This window comes from Zootoca vivipara, chromosome 1, assembly GCF_965207765.1.
Source record: "Zootoca vivipara chromosome 1, rZooViv2.hap1.1, whole genome shotgun sequence".
NCBI classification, from domain to species: domain Eukaryota; kingdom Metazoa; phylum Chordata; class Lepidosauria; order Squamata; family Lacertidae; genus Zootoca; species Zootoca vivipara.
In genome coordinates, this window is record NC_142582.1 from 43,021,170 (window position 1) to 43,047,841 (window position 26,672).

At 40.9% G+C, this 26,672-nt stretch overlaps 1 protein-coding gene across 1 annotated transcript in view; it reads right to left on the minus strand.

Moving 5' to 3' along the window:
- Positions 1 to 26,672, minus strand: part of KALRN (kalirin RhoGEF kinase) — a 367,102-nt gene that overhangs the window by 101,781 nt on the left and 238,649 nt on the right. The window contains exons 5-6 of the mRNA XM_088652331.1: positions 21,027 to 21,539; positions 3,413 to 3,535 (exon numbers count right to left, since the gene is read on the minus strand). Coding sequence (XP_088508457.1) covers positions 3,413 to 3,535; positions 21,027 to 21,539 — 636 coding nt within the window. The remainder of the gene's footprint in view (positions 1 to 3,412; positions 3,536 to 21,026; positions 21,540 to 26,672) is intronic.

Here is a 26,672-nt window from a genome sequence, read left to right on the forward strand (position 1 = left end):
CAACAAGGCAATGCGCCTCTGAGCACATGCAGAGCACTGTGCCCCCCGCTGTGAGGGCTCCCCAAGGGAAAATGTGTGCCCTGGGGGTTGTGGCTCCATTTTGCACACACCGACGCATCACCCGAGGCACTTCTACTCGGACACAAGTCCCAGAATCCACGCCCAGCCTCTGAAAACCACATGAGCGTGTGCTTGGGGATAGCACCACGTATGTGAATGGGAGCAATGCCCCACCCGGTCCTTCCCTTTGTGCCTCCCAGGCCACAAGGGCATCCCATGCAGAGCGGCTGAGCAAAAGGAGCCCTGAAAGCGCTGCAGCAGACAGGCCAGTTTGGGGATTTTGGCTCTTTACTGTCCTGCTCGTGCAGCATCTGAAACTGAGGTCCACCATAATCATTGCCAGTGCTATTTCGCAACCCGCTCGCACAAAATACTAATTGCCACAATATGCTCTGGAAGCCTCCGCGCAATTGGGCGCAATGAACTCGGGCCAAAAAATAGCTGAAACCTCTGTTTTGGAGAGAGTCAGCACCCTGACAGGCATTGCATCCCACTCCTGCCAGTTTCCCCCGCCACCCCTCCATGCACATGGTACTTCGGCCACGCAAGTTGAGCTGAGGACTCAACGCGCCACCCTCGCCTTCTGCTGGCACTGTGCTGGGGCAACGGCGTAGCGTGCCCACAGAGGACTCTGAGTGCCCCCTCTGCCATGCGTGTCATAGGTTCGCCATCACTGCACTATAGCATGTACTCAGCGATTTTTGAAGAAATTCTTGTCCTGAATGACAACATGTGAAAACATGAAACCTCTCTCTCTCTAAAAAAAAAGCATGGACACCTTGGCTAACAAATTTATTTAGTACAGTCTTTCATACACTACAGCCCACTTCATCAGATGTACAACTATGTGAAATTATTATGAGTTTTGCAAATGTAATGAATTTGGGTTGTTTGAAACATTCCTCCTTTTTCTTATTTTTGCAACATGTGTCACATGTATTTAATACAAAAAGTAGCACATGTAGCCATGAAAACTATTACCTTTAAAAAAGAAAAGAAAAGAAAAACCCCTAAAGCTGAGATTTTTTGGATTCCGATCGGTCAAAAAGCCTCCCACAAGGAACATTCCATATTTCCTATGATTTTAAAATATAAGGATTTTGCCTTGACTACCTGGTTTTATGAAACCAGCTTTTAGAACAAAAGAAAATAAAACATCAATCTACGTACTGTAATGGGAATTTATTTTAAATAATGATGGCAATGAAACTTACAGCTGTACACAGTATGTATAGTCTGACTATGACAAAAGTGATGAAGATTATTCATGAAAAAAGTGTGCAAACAAATAAAATGTTTAGAGAACTGCACTTAATTTTCTTTAACAGTTTTTCTTTTTCTGTTTCATTACAGCAAAAGGAAAGGTAATTGGAAAGCTGTTAAGACCCCGTGGGGATTGGGACTCAGCCATAGCCATTACTAGCACACATGTGGTGTAAGGCTAGGCATTACTAATCAATGCACAGCTAGTGACAGTCCCCTATGAAACTCAGATATTAAACGTTCAAAGAGGCTCAGCTTATGCTTTATGAACCCCAGAAAGATCATATGGCTATGAAGAGTCCTGCCCATAAAGACCTTCCACAATCAAATTCTTCATTTTGTTCCTTAATGGTTCCTCTGTGGAGATGCTTTTTAGGAGAATAGCATTCAGAAAATAGACAAGTTTATCTAGATGAGACGAGAGTACCACATCTCCAGTCACATCATACATCAAAAGGAAGGCGCTTACAACATGGTTGGTGTTACTTTCTCAATAAAGCTACATTATGGCAATTTATATGACAGTGTTCTGAAATGACACTTAAATAGGAAGTCTGTGTCCAAGTTTGTAACAGCTTTGTAGAAATAGCAACCCCAGCAGTTGGTAAGTTGAATGAGGACAAACCACACAACATCCACACACTTATAGGAATCATTAACTTCCTGCCACAAACAGAAGTTTCTGAATAAAACTTCATGCATTAGCAGTACTTCATTTTTACTGAGTGATACACTGACAGCTAACAGGTGGCTTTTCTCTTCTTTAATTTTTAACTGTGTTCAATTTACCAACTACAAATTAAACTGAAATATTATTGCAAGTGTCCCATAAAGCCACTGGGATTATAATAACCAGATACTGTAGTATTTTGCTAGAACATAATTTTATCATTTCCAGTCCTATGAAACATGACATTTTTATTTTTATTTTTTTAGTGACCCCTAAACACCGAAGCAACTTGTTTTACATTCACCAAGCGGCCAGTGACAGCAGTACATTTTAACTGCCCTATGAGTTCTTAAGCTCTGAGCATCTTAAAGCCAAAAAATCAGACACCCACAGCTTGTCATGGGGCCTCTTATAACCACTGCTATTTTTTTAGACTGAATTTTTCTTTGAGTTTTAGAAGTTGTCATCCAATTTCAGCAGGCAAGCAAACTGTCACATAATTTCAAGCATTTGGACAATGATTTCAAATAGTGGGGTGCTGAGCTGTGATTGCATATCCTGAAGCAGCTACTTTGATGTGAGGGGATTCAGAATGGCCACAAGGTTCCTTCAATCCACATAAAACAGGAATGAGATGACACTGGAACAGGAAAAACCTGTATCAGCTCTATTCTATTGCTCATACAATAGTGTGGGAGCTAATTTTCTGTTATACAATCTAATGGAAACCTGTGACTAAGCAAGCATGTGGCCAGGGGTCTTTTTGCCCAATAATTGTCCTGTCTACTGGTCAAACAATTACTTGGTGGAAAACGAGAATATGACTCCTGGAGTGGTATGAAATCATACCAGAGGGAAGTGGCTTCAACATTGCTATAAGCACATACAAAAGGGGCATGTATCCAATGCAGATGCCATCAGCATGTCTGAATATAAGCATTATAGTTTATTTTCTGGAATTCTGAACTTCAGTAGCAGTTTAAATGACCAAGTGATCAAAGAGGAAAAATAAATCCTGGTCATATGAAAAAAATGTCAGTTATCACAGTACTGTTTAGGGAAGCTTTTAATGTTTAACAAACCATTGTGTTTTAATATTTTCTTAGAAGCTGCCTAGAGTGGCTGGGGAAACCCAGACAGATGGGCGGGGTATAAATAATAAATTATTATAAATTATTATTACTAAGCTTTCTGTCTACTGACTCTTATTAATGGTATCCCAGGAACATAGCAAAATATGTATTGCACCAACCATCCTTTAAATACTTTTTTTTTTTAAGTACTGCTGTTAGATGCTCAACCTGATGTTTTACTCATCAAACCTCCAGGGTTTCCCTAATCTTTTAACTGGTGCTTCTTCCTTGACTTTTCATCTCTGTCCCATATGCATCCTTAGAAGGGGAGAAAATAGGTACTTACCATAGAATTCATAGCAAAATGATTATGCTGTGTCTGCAAATCCAGGGCATGTTGATAGTTCACTCCAATTTCAGTGTGACTCTGCAGGAACAACTCTTTGTTGTGACTGATCCAATCAAACATCTAAAAAAAAAGAAAGAAAACAAAATCATGGCTTAAAGATGAGGACATTACCTTGGATCCAAGCATATTGTTTTCTGCACAAATTTATACTGGTGTCACACACAACACCCTATACAAAATTCTACCAAAACTATGCTCTGTGAATAAAAGCATGGCATATGTACTTTTGAAAGCACTGCTCAAATAATATGAAGCTCGGATATTTGAACTGTCCAAATTATTGTGATGCAATTTCAAATTTGATCTACTTAGTCTTGGTCAGGTTGAAAGGAGATACAAGCTCAGGGTGGAATATGTATGCATTTATAAGGCCCAGACAAATTAGAAACCTGTATGTGGGCCTATGTAATTTATATGTGGAATTCATTTATAATTCCAAGCAACTCGGAATATATGTATCATGGCCCCCAACCACAGAGGCCAGCAATATTCCAAGGAGAAACTGGGTGCTGCATCCAGAGGATAACCTGAAATACCTTCTTGTATGTCCTCCCTGTTAATTGACACAGTCCAACCATCACCCTCTTACTCAGAAAATGATAGGACCTCCACTTCCCTGACCTTGCAGAGGCCAACAGATACAAAATCAGGCAGGGACCATTTAAACAACACAGCCAGCTCCTATATAGGCTGTGTCAACCTCAGCTCTCTGCTGAGACAACATCCCTCTATTGCTGCAATAAGAAGGTGAACTCTAGCCAGTAGGGGGCCACTGGGAACTGTTCATGGTCTAGACTCTGGACTTTCCTTGTTGCTCTTTAAAGAGATGTACAGTGGTGCCTCGACTTATGAATTTAATCCGTTCCGAAGGCACCTTCGTAGGTCGAAAAATTCGTAAGTCGAAAAGCGCCATTGAAACGCGATTTCCCATAGAAATGCATTGGAAACGGGAGAATTCATAAGTTGAAGCAACCCCATCTAAAAACTCGCCACGGTTTCTGTTCGGATGTCGAGAAATTTGTAAGCGTGCGGCCATTTTCCCCATTCGTAAGTCGAAAAATTCGGTTGTCGAGTCGTTCGTAAGTCGAGGTACCACTGTACCCTGATGTGCCCTAACCTCTCAAAAGAGACGTGACTTGATCATGAGCCCCAAGTCCCTTGGAACATTTGGATATGGTAGCTGTTCCCTTATAATGTGACACAGGATTGGTGGTCATCTTGTAATTTGTATAAAAAATCATAGAAGCACAAACTCTATGACAATTAGACAACTGGATTTTCTACATAATAGAATAGTTCAGAAGAGAGATTAGCAATAAATTAGAAATGTGTTTGTTATCATACGTAAAGGTACAGTGCAAATGCCATCCTTAGATTATTCAGAAGGAAAGGCGCTGGCTTCCTTCCTATGGCCCTAAAAGTCTTTCAGGCAAAAATCTTTAGCCCAGCTCCTGTATGGCTCTCAAATTGGACTTTCTGCCAATCTTAAGACCCTTGAAACAGTACAATCAAAATTTTTAAGATCACTATTCGGTACCCCCAAAGAGCACACCTAATGCAGTGTTAAGGCAAGAGGCAGGACTTCCCAGAGTGGAACTAAAAGTCTGGGAGCAAGCAATATCCCTCTGGTTGAAAATCCATTACAATTCAAAGGGAATGTTTCCTCATTTCCTGGCCACAGTTCCCTACCCACCCTGGCTTATGCAAATAACTAACAAGATCAAACAAATTGGCCTAAATCCTGAAGATCTTTTTAATGGAACTCTGAACAAGGCAAAAATAATTATTACTCAGAGACTTTACGTTGTCAAATTACAACAAGAAGATGCCTTACTCCTGGAGAATTATAGATGTCTAAAATCATGGCCTAATTTTACAGCTGCCCCTTACTTATCTAACATCGCTAATGAAGCTTATAGATGGGCCTTCTCTAGAGCCCACTTTGAGGCAATGCCCTCAGCGGTGCTGTACAGTAAATTTATGTGGGTACCAATTCATGAGCGCCTTTGCCCTTGCATGTCTAACAAGGTAGAATCTGTGACTCACATTCTTTTATTTTGTGAATTTTATAGTGAAGAACGAGCTCGACTTATTTTACCCCTTTTATCAAAATTTACACCCTTGCAATATTATTTGGAATTTTCCCCCCGAACTCTTACGAAAATTCCTTCTGGAAGATTCCTCAAGCCCAGTGTCATATGACATGGCTAAATTCTGCATTTTAGCTATCAAGAAACGTAAATCCCTTCTATTGAATGACAATTGCAAATTCCTTTTGTGTAACTGTTTTATTTCTGGTGATGTTATTGCTGATTTTCTTTTGTTTGGAATTATGATATTCTGTATTGCTGGCTTTTGCTGTAATAAAAATTGAATTGAATTGAATTTGAACTGCTAGGTTGGCAGGAGTTTGTTATCATAGATCTATCTAAATGTTCTTTATATAGAAACAGGATGAAGTCACCACATTGACTTGTGTGGTGGATTTTTGTACAATGGCTGGTCTTCTGAATAGCCTAACATGGGTTGACACAGCAGCTCAACAAGTTCAGGCTCAATCCTATCTTTAATTATTTACCCCAAGAAGAAACAAATCTTGATATGCAAATATATTTGAGAAAGCAGTTTATCATAGCAAAAATTCAATTCCACATCACTCCTCAACTTACGAAAACTACAAAATAGTTATGTGAACCAGCCCTATATGATTGCTGCCAAATAGATGTGATGTATATAGATCATAGCTGTACGGTATGACATAAGATCCTTGTAGTGGCTTGTAGTGGTTCAGAGATAACCAAGTCTAGTCAGTTTCAAAACAAGCCAAATTAAAATTATGGGTTTGAAGGAAGGAGTACAAGAGCCTGAAACCCACTTGGGCTCATTCCAGCATGTGCATGTCATGCTAAACCATGGGTTAGCACGAAGTGCAAACACAGCAAATGGATTTATCTGGATTTCTGCCATTTGCTGGATCATTCCAGATTTTTAAATATATAACAGCAGTGCTCAGCTGCTTTTTATGCATGATATGACTGCAGCCCCAAAGTGATAGGTAAAGGGACCTCTGACCATTAGGTCCAGTCGTGACCAACTCTGGGGTTGCGGCACTCATCTCGCGTTATTGGCCGAGGGAGCTGGCGTACAGCTTCCAGGTCATGTGGTCAGCATGACAAAGCCGCTTCTGGCGAACCAAAGCAGCACACAGAAACGCCGTTTACCTTCCCGCTCTAGCGGTACCTATTTATCTACTTGCACTTTGGCGTGCTTTCTGCTAGGTTGGCAGGAGCTGGGACTGAGCAACGGGAGCTCACCCCCTCGCAGGGATTCGAACCACCAACCTTCTGATCAGCAAGCCCTAGGCTCTGTGGTTTAACCCACAGCGTCACCTGCGTCCCTATGCCCCAAAGTGAAAAAGTGGGTAAATGAGAAAATCTTTGAAGAGGTATTTTTTCCAGTCGGCCAATGCACAGGGATGGATTAAGATTTTTAGGAAGTTGGCAGGAGGAGTTTTGCAGTGGACAGCTGGAAAAATAATGCCGCTTAGCTGTGCTGGGAATGGCAGGGAACTCAGCAGATGGAACAGGAGGTTGATAATCATAGAGATCAACATTTTAGGGTTGCAGAATGTGTTCCTCTGGTTTTCGAAGCTTTAAGGTTCTACATTTCATTTTCACTAGCAACAGAGTATTTTTTTCCTGTTAACTATTCCATGCCTATAATTGCTTTTTTGGCAGTTTCACATAAAAGAAGAAAGCAATCCAACAGGATTCCTAATTAGAAATTTAAAACTCATATGTGGCAAAAATGAAAAAAAAATACTGGGTGAAAAAAAATACTCAGTTTGTTCTGCCACCCTCTCAACCCACTAATTTTCTCTTCTGAAGCCACCTGATATGTACATTATTTCTGAAGTTTAAATTAGAAGCTTTCGTTACAGCAATGGATGACTTGGCCTGGACATTTTCTGTCTTGGAGAAGCTTCACATGTTGGGGATTTACTGCAACAATTCTTTGTTTTAGGAAACAACTGAGGTTTATCTTGTTAAGTAACTGCAGGTTAGATGTGAACATTTTCCAAACCAAGGTAGAGCCATTTAAGAAGGCAAGAGCCATCTGGCAACAAGCCCTAGAAAATAGTCAATCTAGTGCATTATTCACAAGGAACCTAGCTGAGATCAACCCGAAACTAAGTAATTAACAAACCCCGACAGATTGTTGCTAAAGGACCAAGAGAACATTTCTTTCCCCATCTTCAGAATAACTCTTATGTGATTGGGTAATGGCTCTACATGGACTAATGCAGAATTATTTGGACACAGTGAATTGCATTTTATATTTTCCTCCCTCTTCTTGTTCCAAACTTACTTACAAAAGGATATTAGCAGCATGTAACAGCCATATATCCAGCAGCCTCTGATCTGATCTTTATTATTTCCAAGGCTTTTTTCCAGCCGGAACTCACTGGAACTCAGTTGCAGCACCTCTCAGGTGGGGGCCATTATCATTATAAGAGAACAAGAGAGTCATACACGGTGAGTTCCAGCACCTCTTTTTCTAGAAAAATAGCACTGATTATTTATAATAGCTTGCTAAAATAATGCTGGCCAAATAGTGGTGTCCCCACCCCCCATGCAAGGAAACATAGATCTATTAACACAATCCTAGGAATGAGTGGGCTTTCTGATATGCCTGTCAGGATGCAGCCAGACATTATCTTTACCCTGTGGTGATGGCAACTGCCACAAAGAAAAAAGCAAGAGCAAGTGGCTCTTCATGGTGCTTACCATAGAAGGCCTTGCTCTTCTACTAGTTCCAGTGCAAACTATAGCCAGCTGAAGGGAGTGTGGAGCAGGGCCAGTGAGAGGTGTGGCATGGGGACGCCTAGTCAGTGTCTCAAGGGCCAGGTAGAGAAAACTGGAGGGAGTCATTTGCCCCCCAAACCTGAGGTTCCCCACCCCTGCATCTCTCAGTGTTAAAGAAGTGGCCTATTGCATGGATGGGAAAACTTTCATAGGAATCTGTTTGATAAATTAAATGTTACATTAGTGGGCTAATTCCTCCATTGTAACCCTTCTCTAGCACAGAAGGCAATGCTCAGAACAACTGGGAACTGTACAATGAACCAAATGGCCGTAGCTAATTTAAGATTTGTGGCCATGTAAAATAGTATACCGTGAATGTACTAAATGTCAGCTGATTAGTTCATACCCTCCAACATTCCTCCAATGAAAATAGGGACATGAGCACAGAAATTCTTGAATTTATGTATTTAGGGAAGCCGGGGGGGGGGGAGAGAGAGATGGAGTATCGTAATGTTTATTTTGGGGTCCTGGGACATATAAACTTTTGAGTTCAGGGATACATAAACTTCCCTTAAGTGTTTCAAAATTCTGAGCAAATTTGGAACGTGTAAGCAATTGCAGCACCCTGGTGCTGTGGTGAATCCTAGATGGATCAGGTGCACAGACACCCACCCCCTGGCATCCCCTCCCCCAGCTGTGCTGGGACTTCTCTTCACGCAAATGCACAAAAGGGGGAGAGTCATCAGATTTCAGAAGGCACCACCAATTTACCTCCTGGGAGAGATCAATGCCTTTCCCCTGTCCACATGAGAAACCAAGCCGGAAGGGGCTTTGGAGGGATGTGTTTTTGTTCCAGAGAACCCCTCCCCATTTCCCCAAATCCCCTTCCTCTCTAGAAATCTAGTCTGGTTCATTTTAAGTCCTAGAATGATCCAAGCTTCAGGATCAGAACTCTCTGTATCTCTCTCAAAGCAGGAGCCAAAGACATAGCTGCCAAGTTTTCCCTTTTCCCGCGAGGAAGCCTATTCAGCATAAGGGAAAATCTCTTAAAAAAAGGGATAACTTGGCAGCTATGGCCAAAGAGGAAATGCACACTACACACACAGGTGGCAATGGCTTAGAGACACTTCAGATTCCCAAGTGAAACTGGCGATGAAAGGACTCTGCATTCGGAACATGAGAAGCCATGGTGACTTAAAGGTTTTCGTGATGGTTTCGGCATTTTCAGGGCAGTTGGAGACTTTGCTAGTTTTGCCTATACTGTATACAGCATTAGACATTATAAGATGGAGTAGTTAAAAAGTTTTCAAAAAAGAAACAAAGGAAGGAACTTTTACTGTAAATTTATATTTTGCTTTCTATTTAGAGCTTTTCTTCATGAACAAGCACAAAAATAGGGTTTTTTAATTCCCATCATATTCCCCACTTCTACTCTTTCAAAATATCAAAGAGAATGAATAGACCTGCCAGGGTACACAGTGACTAGAACATTCACTGCCTTCTGAAACATAACCCAATAATTTATGTGTGGATGGAGGTGATCTGGGAGTCAAAGTGCTGTCGTATTTCTGCCCAGTGTGAAAAATACCTGAAGAGCTGCCAATGGTAAATAGGATAAATGTCACAGAATGCTCTACAGAGCAATAATTGAGGGCATCCCTAATGTGCCACCTCCATTAGTCAGATACATTTGTTACTACAGTATACCTGCAGCACTGCATACCTTAATGAGTTCACCAGCAGGTTTGGAAACAAATGGGCAGCTCTCTTGTTTACCTCAGTAAATCTTATTGTCTTTGCTTCTAGGGACTTGGCACTTGGTCTGCTGTTTAACTTGTGTCAATAATGTATATTGTAGACAGCTCAGGGTATTCTCTGTATCCTTCTTTAAGCAGATCGCAATAAGCTACTGCTAGAGGGTTTACAGGAGCTAGCAAAGACGTAGCTTTAAATCCCAGCTCAGAAATAAAATGATTGTGCAGGGGCCTTCGTCAAATTTCTGGTAATGAACATTTCTATGTATTAACTGAAGAGAGGCCTCAGGCTCTTGTGGATAATTTAGTAAAATATTGTTGGATTTTTGTTGGATTTTTTCATGAGAGAATAATTCACTGAATTAAATGTAATTTTGTAGCACTTAGCTGTACTGTACAGTATGTGCCTTTGCTTTTCCTTCATGGAACACAAGAGATAATGAGCTAAAGAGATAATCATATTTGATGGACGTTTGTGAAATAATTTTTATATATAAATGTGTTGCTTTTTTAAAAAAAATCTTAAAAAATGTTTAGGGTACTCTCACTTTGACTCAAGAAAATCATCATTTTATAGTTCAAATGGGGGGGAATACAATAAATGGACAAAAGTACAAAGATTCACAAAATGTTTAGGGGTATGCATACCCCTGAGTACCCCCAGAAAAAAGCACTGTGTGTGCTTTTGTATGTGTACACATATACACACGTGCGCACGCGCATGCAGAGAGAGAGAGAGAGAGAGAGAGAGAGAGAGAGTTCAGCAGGCACTTAAGGATCATGGACAGCATGGACCACTTTGATTGAGAAATAAGCTTAAGCAATAACAATATAAGTAACTTTTAAAAATGAATTTTTGTGCTTCTTGGACAAAGTTTTGTCTTCACATTATGTATTTTTACATAACAGGTATATAATGTTTCGAAAATTGGGAAATTTTCAAGTAACTGGCATTCCAAAGGTTTATTCCAGTTTACTGAAAAGATGGACGTTGGATGAAGTATTAGATTGTGGCTTCTGGGATCTTGTTGAAATATAGAGAATCCTTGAATGCCCTGAAGAGTAAGTTTCTAATGGTTAATGGATGAAATATTAGAATGTGGTGGGAATGTGTTTTAGAAATACAGAAACAATGGGCCATTCTACATTCTCTGTGCAATAAATGCTTCTCACATTGATAACACATTGTCCATTTCCCCCTCTTTTTTTGGTAGAACATCATATTTATTACTAGACAGACATATTTAAATTGGAAGATGCTCTTTTCTGTGTTCCATTCTTAAGGGAGGCGACTTAGGTAGAGGTTTCTCTATGGGGAATTGACTGTTTGTAGAATGCCCTCCCTTTGCAGGGACTGACAGTGCTGCCATTTTGGATCCAGCTGAGGGCATTCTGTTTATGCAAGCATTTTAGGTATTCTGAATGGGTGGTGTTTGGGCCTTTACTTTTTTAGTTGCTTTCAGCTACCTCTGTCTGCTGGTGATCTTTTAAATTTGCTTTAGAGTGCCCACCTGCTATTATTTTTAATGGCGACCTCTAATACAAGTTTTCCTGTTCTCCGCAGCAGCTGACAGTGTTATTTAAAGTGCAACAGAAGTGTTTAGAACCAAATACAAGCAGCCCTCTAACAAGCCAATTCCTCCTCAGAAAGCGTGGGAGGGAGCAGTTGTTAGAAAGAGGAGACAACTGCCCCTCTCCACATGAGGAACTGTGTTTTCAGAGAGAGAACTGTGAAGCTTTCTATCTTTAACTTTCCAGGTGAGGGTCATACAAGGGTTTTGAAGCAAGCAGTCCACCAGGTGTCTTTAGAGATGGTGCTGGTCTTTTTGCATTTTCTCATAGGCTAATGAAAACTGTGGTTCAGTTAATGCTTAGCTTGTCTCACTATTACTCTTATGGTTAAAAAAGTGAGATTTACTAGGTGCTAAAGATTGTGACTACTTTGGAAACTTTGGAAACTCTGGAGTTCTCCTTCCTGTTTTTGGACCACTCTAAACTACTCTTATTTTTTCAGTAGCTGACATTTCCCTTAGCAGCTTCCAAGGGAGCAGCCACTACTGCAGTGATTCTCAATGTCACATCAGGAAACTTGCCACATCAGGAAAGGTAGGGAAGAGTGCTTAGTGAAGAGTTCCCCAGAAGTGACAGGAGAGACACTTGATGCCTGCATGCCACTGGCTAGCACTGGATGCCACCAACAAATTTTAGGAGTGGTCTGGGAGCCAAAGATATGCTTGCGTGGGGTTTAGACCTGCCTTGCACACACAATGGTTCAACACTCCTGATTCAGTACAACAAGTAGTACTAACAATTATTCCTTTTGCGATCATCAATACAGTAGGCAATAAACAGGAGAGGAATAGTTGAATATCCAATCTATCTATATAAGATACCTAGAAGGACACGACATATGTGCATTTATTAAACTCACACTTGCCAATGTGCTGATAAAGCAGAAGTAGAATGTGGAGAGTAAAGGAGAATGTAAAGGAGAATGTGGAAGCAGTTCTACACTGCTTGAAAGCTGCTGTATTAAGGGGTATATTAAACAAACAAACAAACAAACATAATCAGAATGTATTTCCCTACTCTAATTCTCTGCTACTTTTTCTTTCATACTAACTGGTTTTCCATATCATAGTTATCGTTTGAAATGTCAATACATGGTGCTCAACACCAACACTCAGGCCATGGAGCTGCTTTTTTAAGTGTTACAGTTAAAAGACTGGACGGAGCTTGAAAACAATATGCTGAGTGGAAAATACACAGTATTCTTATTAATACCCTGCCCTTTTACTTCAGTAGGTTACCTGTGTTCTGAATTTTCTTTTTCATAGTAAATGCTTCCATTTTCGAACACACCTCAGAAGTTGAATGGCTTCTGCTGCGTGTTTTTCAAATTTCTCAATTGAATTTGCAGACAGCCCTTTGCGCCTCAGTTTTCGAACATTTTGGAACTCGAACGGTCTTCGAGAACGGATTACATTTGAGAACCAAGGTACCACTGTAGTTGGAATTTTCTAAGCTTTCTATTCTTCTGTGCCTTGTAAGATCACAGGTCAATCAAAAATGAAATCATAGTACACTTCCTATTGTGCTTTCACACTCAGCTCACTGCTATTCCTCGCACATTGGCACCTTTCAGCAGAATTATATGCAATAGCGCTTAAACCAAATGAAACACAGGTTTACAGCTTTTGTCTGATTTCTGATCTCGCCTACAGAATGGTTCCTGTCTAGTATTATGTTGGGAAGAAGCAATGGTAGGGGGTATATAAGTATTGTATGGACATCTAATAAAGGCATTTTGTTCGCCATGCAGCTCAGTCCTATGTATGCTTACTCAGAAGTCTGACTAAACTCCATGTGTCTTACTCCCAAGTAAATGAGCAAAGGTTTGCATTGGAGCAAGCAAGCAACTAGGGGAACCAATTGTGTGCAGCTAGGTTTTTTAAATTATTATTTCTCTTCTCAGTGGCAATCAGAGGAAAGACCAATCTGGGAGGACCTGGCTGACTATTTTGCACACATACACACACAGTTCTTTGCAGGTGGCTGGAAGATGGGAAGTCATTGCTCACAATGCCAATGATACCCAGAGGAATGAGACTACAATCTGGATAGCTGTTCAGGAAAGCAACAGCATCCAAAGCTTCTACAGTCTGAGAGGTCTGGAGGCAATTTGGCACATCTATCTACCAAAGAGCATGTTCAGATTTTACAATCCAGTTACCAGTCTGAGCTCCACATATGCTTTGAAGGAAATCTAGGCTACTAAAATTATAAGAGCTGTAACTGAGTTGCTGAGGTGGGGGAAAGCAAAAAACACATCTTTGAGGGAAAAACAGAAAGGGGTGGATTATCAGTTGCTTACAAGATAGTTCACAGAGTTGTATAATGCATCCCAACTGCCTTTAGGAATCCATTCACGTGGAGACCATAAACATGCAACCTGGAACCCCCACAGATTCAGCTGTAGCTTCCCAACAGCAGTTCCCACAATTGTGGAAGTATGTTTTTCAGCTGCTGTCTTCACTGGAATGTCTTCTGGGAAGCTGCATCTGCATCCATGAAGGACCCAGATCACATATTACATTTTCCATATTCTCTTGGAATAATCAAGGGACATTGCTTTAAGAAGATTTCTACTCTCAATTGTGACACGGTGTAGATAAATCATTAGCTTTTTCTGAACATCTCTGGACAGCTGTGGACTGTATTACTGACACTCTACCACCTCTCATGCAATGCACTAATCTTACCCTCCCTCTCAGTGCCGTAAACACTCCTGTTCCCTTCTCTTTTCTGTTTACCTGCAGTGAATACATGGGGGGGGGATTGTCATGTGAGCTGCCACTCCAAAGCTGAAAGATCAGTTATGATCCGCTCTCATGGACATCAGAAGGATAGTGAGCAGAGTAGGTAAGTCAAATGTAGGGCCTAGAACAAGGGCAGGGAACCTGTAGCCACCCTGTCATTAGACAGTTCCCACATGTCATTAGACTACAACTACCAACACCCCTGACCTGTAATTAGTCTGGAGGAAGGAGGTCAAGGTTTGACCTCCTGCATATTTTTAAGCCCCTGAGGGAAGAACTCTTAGGAAGCAATAAGCTGCATGAGGTTTGCACTCCTCTATATTATATTGCTTTGAAGGGGTGGATTGGCCCTTTGTTAATAAGAGTCTGTAGGGTAGCCTGTTTTACAAACTGAGGGATGCTAGGTGGGATGCTAGCTTAGGAACCAGAGGTTATAGCTTTCAATGTCCAGTTTGCCACATCCACAAGCCTTTCTACTTCTAAAAAGACAAACCTCCTGGTTGGGATGGTCAAGGTTGCCAAAGAGGTTTTTCGTGTGCCCAGTACTATGTACCTGGATTGGGCCCTCCAACCCACTTGTAAATGAGGATACATATTTGTGTTCCCTGGAGGGACCCAAAAATAAATCAGTGACCGCACACATAATAAATTGTTTGAGAGACAGAATGTGAACAGGTGAAGCATTTCACACAATTTTATTTCTGTATTAGAAAATACTTAACCTGTTGAATTTTTGCCTGCTGCACTATGGAAGGCAGAAGAACCTTGCTTTACCCCAATGACAACCCTAAACTTTTATATCATTCCTTCTAGGAGTGCTAGAGACTTCCTTTCAAGGGCATCCTCCCAAATCAGCCCCCCCCCCCCAGGCATTCTGCCTCCTTTCCATATTTTTGCAGAAGGATATAGTAAGCCCCTGAGAGAGCTTTGATTTTGCAATAATAATAATAATAATAATAATAATAATAATAATAATAATAATTTATTATTTATACCCCGCCCATCTGGCCGGGTTCCCCCAGCCACTCTGGGCAGCTTCCAACAAAACATTTAAATACAGAAATCCATCAAACATTAAAAGCTTCCCTAAACAGGGCTGCCTTGAGATGCCTTCTAAAGGTCTGGTAATTGTTGTTCTCAATAAGCAAAGGTTATGATACTAACCTAAGAAAAAAAGATAGGACTGCCTGAGCTCTAAGCTTTTGAAAGAGTGGCAGTTGTGGTCTCTTCATCACTGTTGCAGCACTTATTATAAATACACCTGGATGTGTGAAAACAAGGCAATGTCTTTAATTCCTGCCAATACTTGTAACAGAGGCTCCAACCAAGTGAGGCGAACACTGTTCTCCCTAGAATGACTTGCAATATTTAAAAGTAGCCAGAACATAGCTGCCAAGTTTTCCCTTTTCTCACAAGGAAGCCTATTCAGCATAAGGGAATTTCCCTTTAAAAAGGGATAACTTGGCAGCTATGAGCCAGAACCAATGGCCATATGAATGAATGAAGAGAAAAACTCCTGTTTTTATATCATTTTTAAAATACTCTTTAGTTTTTACAAGATGACATAACAGAGAAGGGAAGAAATATGACTCTATTGATTGATAAGTGCTGCTGAACTCTATTCCTTCCAGAAACCAAGCAAAAAAAATCTATTTCCAGGAAATCCTTCTCTCTCTCTCTCTCTCTCTCTCTCTCTCTCTCTCTCTCTCTCTCTCTCTCTCACACACACACACACACACACACACACACACACACACACACTTGCCATTTGCTCAGGGACACTTACTACTGCTGCACTTAATGGACTGTAATAAAATAAACTGCTTCCTATTAGCAAAGAGGATCTTGTCATCAGTTGTGTAATGCCATTTTATTATAGCTCATGAAGCATCTAAAGGAAGCAGTACTTGAAATGGTTAAGGCTGGAGTATGATAATGCATTTGTCCCTGAATGTCCAAATGCCTTTCTCCAAAGAAACTACAACAAAGTACTGTTTTCTTATGCACCATGCTCTCCTACAGTAAATCCCCATCTCTGCCATCCATTGCTGGATTCAAACAATTCCCTTCATTTATCACCTTCCCTTTCTGGTGATCCTTTGCTTTCATTGGTATTCTGGCTTAAAAGTGGAAATCTACAATAAATAGAGGTAAAAGATTTGTTGGTAGAAGTTTAGAGGAAGATAGCATCACAAATTGTGAGCTACCGTAGCCCTGGTAAATTGCCAGAACATGCCCTTCTGATAACCTTTGTCTGAATGATGCTTCCATAACTGTTAAACTTATGGGAAGAATAAAGAACCAGGAAGAAATAATCTTTAATAAAGACTGAAAATCTGAAAACTTACTGTAAACAACTGAAAACATTAGCAAGGTTAATGTAAAATGAGCAGTAAAGAAAACTCCAGGAAATTTCATAGAAAATAAATAATTAAGGAATTATTGTGGAAATGCAGTAGCAGAGATAAAATGAAAGGGAGCACAGATGGGGTGAGGGGAAGTCAACTTGATATTATTTTGGGTTTTGTCAATTTGTATGTTTTGTTGGAAAATGGTAAATGATAAATAAATTTATATTTAAAAAACCCTAATAAGGGATGCTTCTATAAACTTACTAAAAATCTGGTAACATTTCTTCCCTAGATTCCTCAAGCATTCTCTTCTTTAGCCTCCCAAATAAGGTCTCAGAAGAGGCTGTGAAAGCTTTGGACCCATAAATGGGGCCAGAAGATCTTGATGATCAGCAGTTAGGATACACCACTCCTTGTTAAAGTACTCTAAGGACTTTGGCTTCCCCTGCATGATGAAAGCAGCTTATATTGTCCAGACATTTTTAGCCAACTTAATCTATTCAATTCCATTTCCCCCTCTTCAATGTAAGCAGCAGGCGTGTTGTGTTTAATTTCCTTGTGTGTCACATACAGCAGGGGTCTGCCTTACCTTTTCCTGGCAAGCCCTGATGGGAAATACTGTATCTTGTGGATGTCAACTGCTGGGGTTCCCTTTCTTGTTTCATTCTAGGGATTCACTTCAGGATTTTCCTCTCAATTGAGACTGGCTGACAGCCAGCTTCTGCCTCCTCCAAACTGACAGTACCAACAATTAGCATTCTTCTACCTCATGCATTGTGTATTCTCCCCTCACTTTGGAACATTTCAGGTTTGTTTCAACAGACACTTGGATCTCCTGGCTTTTATGCAGGAAAATTTAAAGCTAGTCAGCTTCAACTGCTCAGGAGCTTTTCTCTCTGGTACCATACTATCAGGGGTCTATTGATGCAGTAATACTAACTGAAGTTCCTCCACAAATACTGGAATTAAAGGTTGAGACCCACTGTCACTTCAATAGCCTTCTTCCACATACAAAGATTCTAGCACAATCTATTATGAAATGCCATGCTAGTTCATCAACTCACATGATTGTACTGTAAGGATCAACCTGTAACAATTACAGGCGTATTAATAGTAATACCGTATTGGCCCATGTCAGGGGGTAATCCTTACAGAGAGCCCCCACCCATCATTTTCACGTCAGCACAAGTAGCGAGTCAGAGGAGAGGAATGAGGAAATGAGTGGAGTGGAGAGAGGGCTGTCGTATGCTACAGAACCCTTGCACCACTCTGAGGGAGAGCTAGGGGAGGAGGAGCTGAGACAGCCATGGACACAGGGCGTCCATTTCCCCCAACGCCTGAATTGAGGTGCGCTACTAGGGCAAGGGGGCGGCGTTTTGGGGTCCCCAGGCTCTTATGTTGGGTGAAGACCAGGAAGAAGCCATTGTGAGGTTCTGATACGGACTGAGCAGTCATGTTTCCCAATACTCTTGCACTGTAAATAGCATGCACAATAAAACTCTGAAAGAAAAGATGGAGTGGAGCGTCTTTACTCATGAGTAGCCGCAGCCTTCTCTGACAGCCCAAATATAATCCGCACCTGCAAATAAATTGCAACTTTAAAATTGAAGGTGGGAAAGAAAAAAAGACAATACCCAGGCTGCTTCCTGGGGAGGTGCTGCACCGCTTTGCCAGCGGCCTCCACCCACTTCCCCCCTTCGTTCTGATGGCTCAGGGAGTGGTGGGCAGGCAGCGCGCCATTGCCTCACACTCCCAGGCTGCTCTGGGGGGGGGGAGAGCAACGCCACTTTGCCGGGGGCCTCCTCCCTGGCTCAGGGCAGGCTTGGGAGTGGCAGGCGGGCGGCGTTGCCCCCCCCCACAGCTTCCGGGGGGGAGCCACAGCGCTTTGCCAGCGGCGTAAGGTCACGAATATAAGCCGCACTTTAACTTTTCACTGTCAGAATTTGGAAACAAAAGTGCAGCTTATATTCAGGCCAATACGGTACATTACTATTATCTTGCTCTTCTTTCACAGAGGTGAGGATCCCCTCCCCTAATTCGCTCACAACAGCTCTGGGAGTTAACAGCAGCTTGTGGGAATGTGAAAACTGAAGAAAACTGCAGAAAACTGAATCAGGGTTTCCCCCAGTCAAGGTTCAACACACAGGCAGAGGATTGTTGAGACACTATTCCTCATGCCGTAAAATTCCATTTTTATGAAATATTTTGAGCTGTGTTAGTGCATGATTCCTTCCACTTACTGCCATGAATGGTTATTTATCCTCCTTATTTATATCTAGCAAATAGATGGGGAAAGAAGCATCTGAGAAGAAACATGCTTCTTATGGTCTGGATCATACGCTAAGTACCAGCCATGCTAACAGTAGTGGTGAGCTTGTTGCTCACTGCCACATAAGTTTTCTTAGTTCAGATGCATTGGGATAATGATATTGACATGGGATTGCTGTGGAATAACTGAGAAATTCCTCCCACAAGAAAAGAAAAGAAAAACCAGGATGGATGCCAACATTAAGTATTTCCAGAAGGTCTGCAGACAGCATGTAGGCTGATAAATATTTTCTGTCCTTAATGTGCTTATTCCAGTAGAGTATGAGGCATCCACCCTGCTCTTCCGTCCCTTTAACTCCCACCACTACCCAAACTTATTAGCATTTCTTGAATATTTCCAATACCTTCCCTTGTTTTGAGAAACTATGCTGGCTGTGGGTTGCATCACCACAATATCTGATACAGTTAAATGCTATGCTTTTTCTTATGATTAAATAACCCTATTTTACTTTGCTGTCCAACAGAGACACAATCAAGAACTGCAGTTATTTGTCCTTCTCTCGGGTAAGGAATTAATCTGAATAGCAAAGCCTGAGACTATCTTTCCTGCAGATCCTAATGTGAGTTAATCAGGCCATCACTGTGGTGGGGGATGCACACTACATGAGCCGCCTCCTATTGCTCTACAATGAATGCAACACAGTTGACCTAATTGAATCACGGCATTTAGACTTCAACCACAAGAAGATTGCAATTTCTCTCTATGGATTAATTTCATTTGCCCCTGTGGAATCCTAGGAGCCCTGGGTTTTTTCTTCTCTCCATGCTGGAAGGGAAAAAACAAAAACCAACCAAGCTAAACAAACCAAGTTTTTTCTATGGAAGTTGATGACAGAAGCTCCTAGTATGATTGCTACCTCCCACTCCCCTGATTTCTACCAAATGTGTGTGCTGCTCAGCAGATTATAACTTTGCAGACTGTCTGGTTCTATCCTGAACTGAAAACCCCATGCCATTTTTTCTTACTGGTTTCTAGCTGCAAGTCTGAAAGAAACCAAAATCCAAATGACTACCACCACCCCACCATCTATGCAAGGTTAATAATCTCTAAGAAATAGAAAACTGAAGCCTGGTTTGTGAAACCACAGTTTCCACCTAACCAATTAGGAAATCTCTTTAGCCAGGGGAGGAGAGCACTTGAGTTTATCCCTTGTTCCTGCTACAATAAATCATACTTTCCAGTAGTGCCATTGCACATTCAGATCTGACTGCCTCTCAGAACCACCATCTCCAGTGCTGATGCTGGCCGTTGGAATGAGGAAGGGAAAAAACAGCAGCCACCCATCACCTATTGGAGCTGAGCAACCACTCCACTCCCAGCTCACTGCTGCACCATCAGCACCACCTGCTCAGAACAGAAGGGACATCTCTGGCAATTGCCCGAGACACCTTTGATATTACATAGGACACCTAACTAATATATTGACCCCCCCCCCTGCCCACCATGGCTAAAATACGTTTTTAGATAATTATACTATCCATCACTTCATTGCTGGGGCTATACTTCTGTGAATAAGCTTCTGCCACAGCTAGCCTACTACAGCTAGCATATACACCATTTCCCTCAGCAGCTCACTTATTGCTTCCTTTCCTAAATCTCTTTCTCTATCTTCTCACAAATAAACTCCTGACTAAAACTCCTGAGTTGGTTGTCCCTTCTCAACACATCAACCAGTTCTGGTAGAAAGCCTGGTGGAAAGCAGCAAAGCTTAACTTGGGGTGCCTTACATCTACTTGTATATATCCAAAGCAGATCAGCTTTCTTCAGAACAGCCAAAGGTGAGTTATTCTTGGCTCTCATGCTGCTTGCTACTTCCAACAATTAGTTTAGTGATTTTGCTTTACAAGTCACATAAAATACATTTGCTAGCAACTTGAGGTTTATATCCCCGATTAATTCCTCATGTTGCTAATTGCAGAAGCATATATATTTGGCTACAATGTTGCCATGTGATTTCACAGTAATAGTCAAGAAGAAGAAAATTATCCCTTACCTTTTCTGCATCTTGCTCAAAAAGTCGAAGTTGAAAACACTGGTCCAGTTTCAGTTTCCGGACATGCCACATCTGATGCAAGTGTTGCCGAGTTGAATGCAGCTTGTCCAAAAGGCTGGTGATCTTTGGCACAAGACTTTGGAAATCTGCACTGCCAGGAATGCAGTTCCTACCAGAAAAACCATCACTGCACCGTATGCATTGTAATAACCTCTGACCCTCACGATCCAATTCTTCTACTGGAGCTTTAATTACTTTCTTCTTGAGCTGCGTGTGTTCATCTATCAGTCTTCTTGAGCCCTCCACATCCACTGGAAATTCTTTCCTAGCCAACATTTCCTGAAGGTCCTCTAGCCTGGATAACAAATGGATGGCACTGTTGAAAAACTCTTCCAATGAAACTCTCAACTCTATCCATTCATCATGATTGTAATCCAAGGATCCTTCAAATTCCTCTGTTAGTTGAGAGGGATCCACCAGTTTTGCTAGGCCTTCAACAGAGACCATGCTTGTCTAAGGGCATAAAAATATTGAAATGTGTTTTCAGAGAAAGAATGAGAAATATTGCAATACTGGGATCTAAACATTATAATTTTCTAGCTATTTGTCATGGGAAGGCAGGCCGTAGGAGGGAAAGGACACTGACAGCCTGGGCTGGTAAGAATTCCCCACCACCACCCACAACTCAGAGAAGTCATGGCAGCATTTAGAGAATAATAACTGTAATAACATGACTGTAATTCCATTAATTCCCCACAGACTTCTTGCACAAACATTTTGCAATGCTTCTGGCGACAGTTCTATACAGCAAGTGCCTCTTACTTTCCATTTTACTGATAGAGATCTTGAGGTATGTCTGGTTGAGGTGATCTACTGTTCAGTGTTGTTGCTGAGTATAAAGCATTAAGTACTCATGTGCAAAGTCCATGAAGATTTCACTTGTGGGTGGCAACATGCAGCTAATGCATCAAACTCTGCACAGCATGATACTGGTTTATTCAAAGATGAGCTTGCTGGGATTTTAGTTGAACTGCAGACATTGTGGAAGCATGCATTCAGGACACAATATGTGATTTGCTGAAGGAAGCCCACTGAGCTGGAATCTGAAGCCAGATTTCTCATATCCAACATCAATGTTCCAGCCAATGGCACCACACATTGGGTTTTTATGAGAAGGATGCTGAGATAATGTGCTTTTTTAAACTTATACATTTCACTGGGGGGGGGGGGAGCTTTTAAAGAGCACCAGGAACTACATTTACTTCATATTCACTGCACAAACTTTAAAAACTTGTGCTTTCGTTTGATTCTACTTTCAGCACCAAACCTTTCTTGAATCACTGGTGCTTTTTAATCTAAAGTGATCATTATAAAGTTCTTTTTTTGGAGGGTGGGGAATAATGTTTCCACGACATATCCCTTCAAACTAAAGAGTGTATTTTGTATCACTGTAAATGGAACTCTTCCCCATTGCCTTTAGCTATTCTGGCTTGAACGTTCTCCTAAGTGGATATGTGATATCACACCGGATTCTGCTATTTGAATTATACAGCCATTATACAGGTTTCAGGCGTGTGACTGGAAGCAGGTGCTCTACCCTGCCAAAATACACATCTCACTGCTCCTTATTTTCTTTCAGATTATTCCAACTGGCTTTTCCCACAGGCAGATCACACAGGCTTCCATATGGCTGCTATTTTTCAACCCTTTTTAAATATGATTAAGCCAAATTAATGTAAAAATTAAATGCCACTGAGGTATTTACAGAAGAACTTGCCATGGATAAAGAGAAATACCTATGAGTCATAATGAAAAAAAGTTAAACTATTACTTTATATAAAACTTACAATGTGCTTTCCAAACTTTATCTTCTTCGTTCTATCAACAATCCTGGTATGTACTTATTTATTCCCATTTAACAGATAAGTTAGGCCATGAGATAATAATTTGTTGCAGATGGCCACCCAGTAAGTTTATGGCTAAGGAAGTGTTTGCACCTAAGTTTGCCATGCTTTAGGTCTAGCATGATGCCCTGGGAGAAACTGACTATCACTCAATAAACAGTACCACTGTAATTTATGTGGTCTTTGTTGGGTGAGGACACAAATGAATTTGTGGCAGTAAAAATTAACTTGGAATAAAAAAACAGGAAATCCTGGAATAGATGGTCATTTACATTATTAGTTTTGGAAATGAAGGTAAGGGCCTGGCCATGTATCCTATAACACTGTTTGATAATTTTCCAGGTTCTTTTGCAATGATTCCTGGACAGTGTGTAAACAGTTATCCCTATCCAAAGTTCTAGATTTAAAATAACTATACCTCACCATTCCTGCTATACTGTACTTTAGCTCTTGTTTTTTTTAAAAAAAAGCCTCACAATTTAAAAAATATTGTCTTTTGAAATTCCCATTTGTCCAGTTTATTTCTCCCTAATATCCACCAAAGCATACAGAATTGTGACATGCACTTGTTAAGTCTTCAGCCAACAAAAGTTCCAGAACTGACAACCTGAGGCACATCTGGCAAGAACTCAGTCTGAGCACCATCGCTCTGGCACTGATGCTACTAAGCTTTCAGCAGCAGGTCCTGGTTATTTTTCCAGTTTTTCAGTGAAATTTCATATTAGTATTGGATTATTGTGCATTGTAATTTGGTTGCAGTTTTACCTGCCTTTTTCTCCTGTTGTTTTATGTACATGTGTTTCTTTTTAAATTATTAGTAGGCATTGACTGGCAATTTGCAAAGAAGAACACAGGTGGTTTTTTTGTTTTTTTAAATCACCTAGCTCTTGCTACAGAAAGTGAAAGCACTGCAGGGAGGCTACTTATGAAGGGCAGAGCAGAATGTACCACTTCAGGAGCCTTACTGTAGGCCTCTGATTCCAATGCAATGAGAACATGGAATATATCAAAGCAAACTGTGCAGTTGGGGGCATTTCCAAGAGTTAGACTTAGTGATTCACTTACATCACTACTTTAGAAAATAACAATTCTATCTCCCAACTCTGATCACAGATATTTCACTTTGCTAGAATTTCCAGGTTTGCACCACTGACCTTTACTGACATCCATTGCCAAATAAGGAGATGATGTATTAGAGCAATTGGAAATCATACAATATACTGTATCTGTATAAGGTCATATTGTAGGATGCTTAAACAGATGTATATTATAATTTGATGCTTTTTAAAAGGTTAAAATCTTTAAAAGGAGGTAGGCTATCTTGCCCTAGGAGGGGTCTCCCCTGCACCCACACCAATTCCAGCTTGTAAATATGGTGACTTTTACCTGGACAACAAAAGTTCAAACTCGATTGACAAACATAAGTTCAAACTTGATTGACAAACTAGTTGATAACTCTTAAGAATAAGATGTGATATCTATAAACTTTAAACATTGCTTCTGTGCAGTGCAATACTAATTTTATAGTATTTTTGTGGCAGCAGTCAATGGTGCTCTTAGGGCTGGGCTTTGGGCAGAGGTCTAGGGGCCCTACAACCCCTAACTTTAGGTGTGGGCAAAAAACACTTTGACTCACCACTCACTCACCAGCTCTGGATTGAGCTTATGCTGGATGCCTGGGCTGCTATCAGTGTCTCAGCAAAACTGTGCCTCTTTGATTTTAAAGTACAAGCAAAGAACAGAAATGCACTTTAAAATCCAAGCCATGTAGCACTAAGGGGAAGTTTTGGGGAGAGACCATGATAAAAACAACACACACCCCCTGAAAAAAACATAAGATGAGCATGACTGTATCAAACAAAAGGCTCATCTAGTCCAGCATTCTATTCTCAGAGTGATCTTCAGGAAGCCCACAACAAGGACCTGGGCAATAGGGTGGGTCATAAAAAACTTTTTTTGGAAAATGTTTCCTCCCTTGATCTTATATCAGGCGTATGGTATAAACATAGTCAAATATGAGTGGTGTTTTATTGTTTTATTGTTTATTGTTTATGTTTACTTGTTTAGTACACCGTTTGCTTAATTGTTCCATATAATTTGTTCAAAACCATTGGTTTTTCATGTAAATTATCAACATGTTTTATCTTAAATAAATAAATATTGCAGAAAATAATAGTATGCAACTATTATTGCTCTACATAAAATCTAAAATTTATGTTTATTAGTTCACAATTTAACATACTGAGAATAAATGAGTCAAATTGCTATGTTTTCATCACTGAGGCAAAATTTCAATCTGTAGGAGCAGGGTCTAAATATTAACCGATTTGTCCCAAATTTGAAATTTGACTATGTTTATACCATATGCCTGATATAAGATCAAGGGAGGAAACATTTTCCAAAAAAAGTTTTTTATGACCCACCCTACTGGGCAACCACCATCCAGACAGATAGCTGGCATTTTGAACAAGGAAATGAGAGGAAGTGGGAAGTGAACTACAGTGCATGATTGAGTAGCATACAGTCATACATCGGTTTAAGTACGCCTCGGTTTGAGTATTTTCAGTTTAAGTACTCCACAGACCTGTCTGGAACGGATTAATCCACTTTCCATTACTTCCAATGGGAAAGTTCGCTTCAGGTTAAGTACGCTTCAGGTTAAGTATACACTTCTGGAACCAATTGTTTTTGTAAACCGAGGTACCACTGTAGTTCCCTTCCCACATTCTCTCAGGTCCACTTTCAACCTGTTGACTAAGTGAGGAAACAGACACCCTCACACCAGAGTCATGACATATTCATTTTCTACCTTAGTATCTAAGATGAAGAAAGGGGAAGATATTATGAGATCACTGGGGTGTGTGACACTTCAACATGTACATAAGATAGTGACCTTGTTCAAACATCATGGTAAACCACTAAGGTATACATTTATGGGCTGTTTGTCTCCTTTCTGCTAGGATGAAGGAGAAACACATCATGCTCAGACCAGGGATCATGGCTTCTTTCACTTCCAACAGATCACCATCTGTAGCCAAGTTTTGTTCTTGGTTTAATGAGCATGGTTTCTTGAGAGTGCAATAAACTATGACGCCTAGATTGGATGGAACCCTGAGTCAGTATGGTGGCTTATTTTCTCCACTGATTTAGAAGGAGGCAAATAGCTCAGAAAAGTGTGTCTATGGTAAATAATTAGCCATGGTGTTCTCCACGACATAGGAACCAGGTCAATACTCCATTGTATTGTATTTTCAATTACGGAGACAGACAGATGCATATTAAGACAGTAGACCTTTCAAAAACGCACCTCAAGCTTTTATGGTCTCTAATCTTGAACAGTAGGATGCGGGTGGCGCTGTGAGTTAAACCACAGAGCCTAGGGCTTGCCGATCAGAAGGTCGGCGGTTCGAATCCCCGTGACTGGGTGAGCTCCCGTTGCTCGGTCCCAGCTCCTGCCAACCTAGCTGTTTGAAAGCACATCAAAGTGCAAGTAGATAAATAGGTACCGCTACAGCAGGAAGGTAAATGGTGTTTCTGTGTGCCACTCTAGTTCGCCAGAAGCGGCTTTGTTATGCTGGCCACATGACCTGGAAGCTGTACGCTGGCTCCCTCGGCCAATAACATGAGATGAGCGCTGCAACCCCAGAGTCAGTCACAACTGGACTTAATGGTCAGGGGTCCCTTTACCTTTACCTAATCTTGAACAGTAACCCTTTAAAGTTTTAAGCTGATGATTACATTT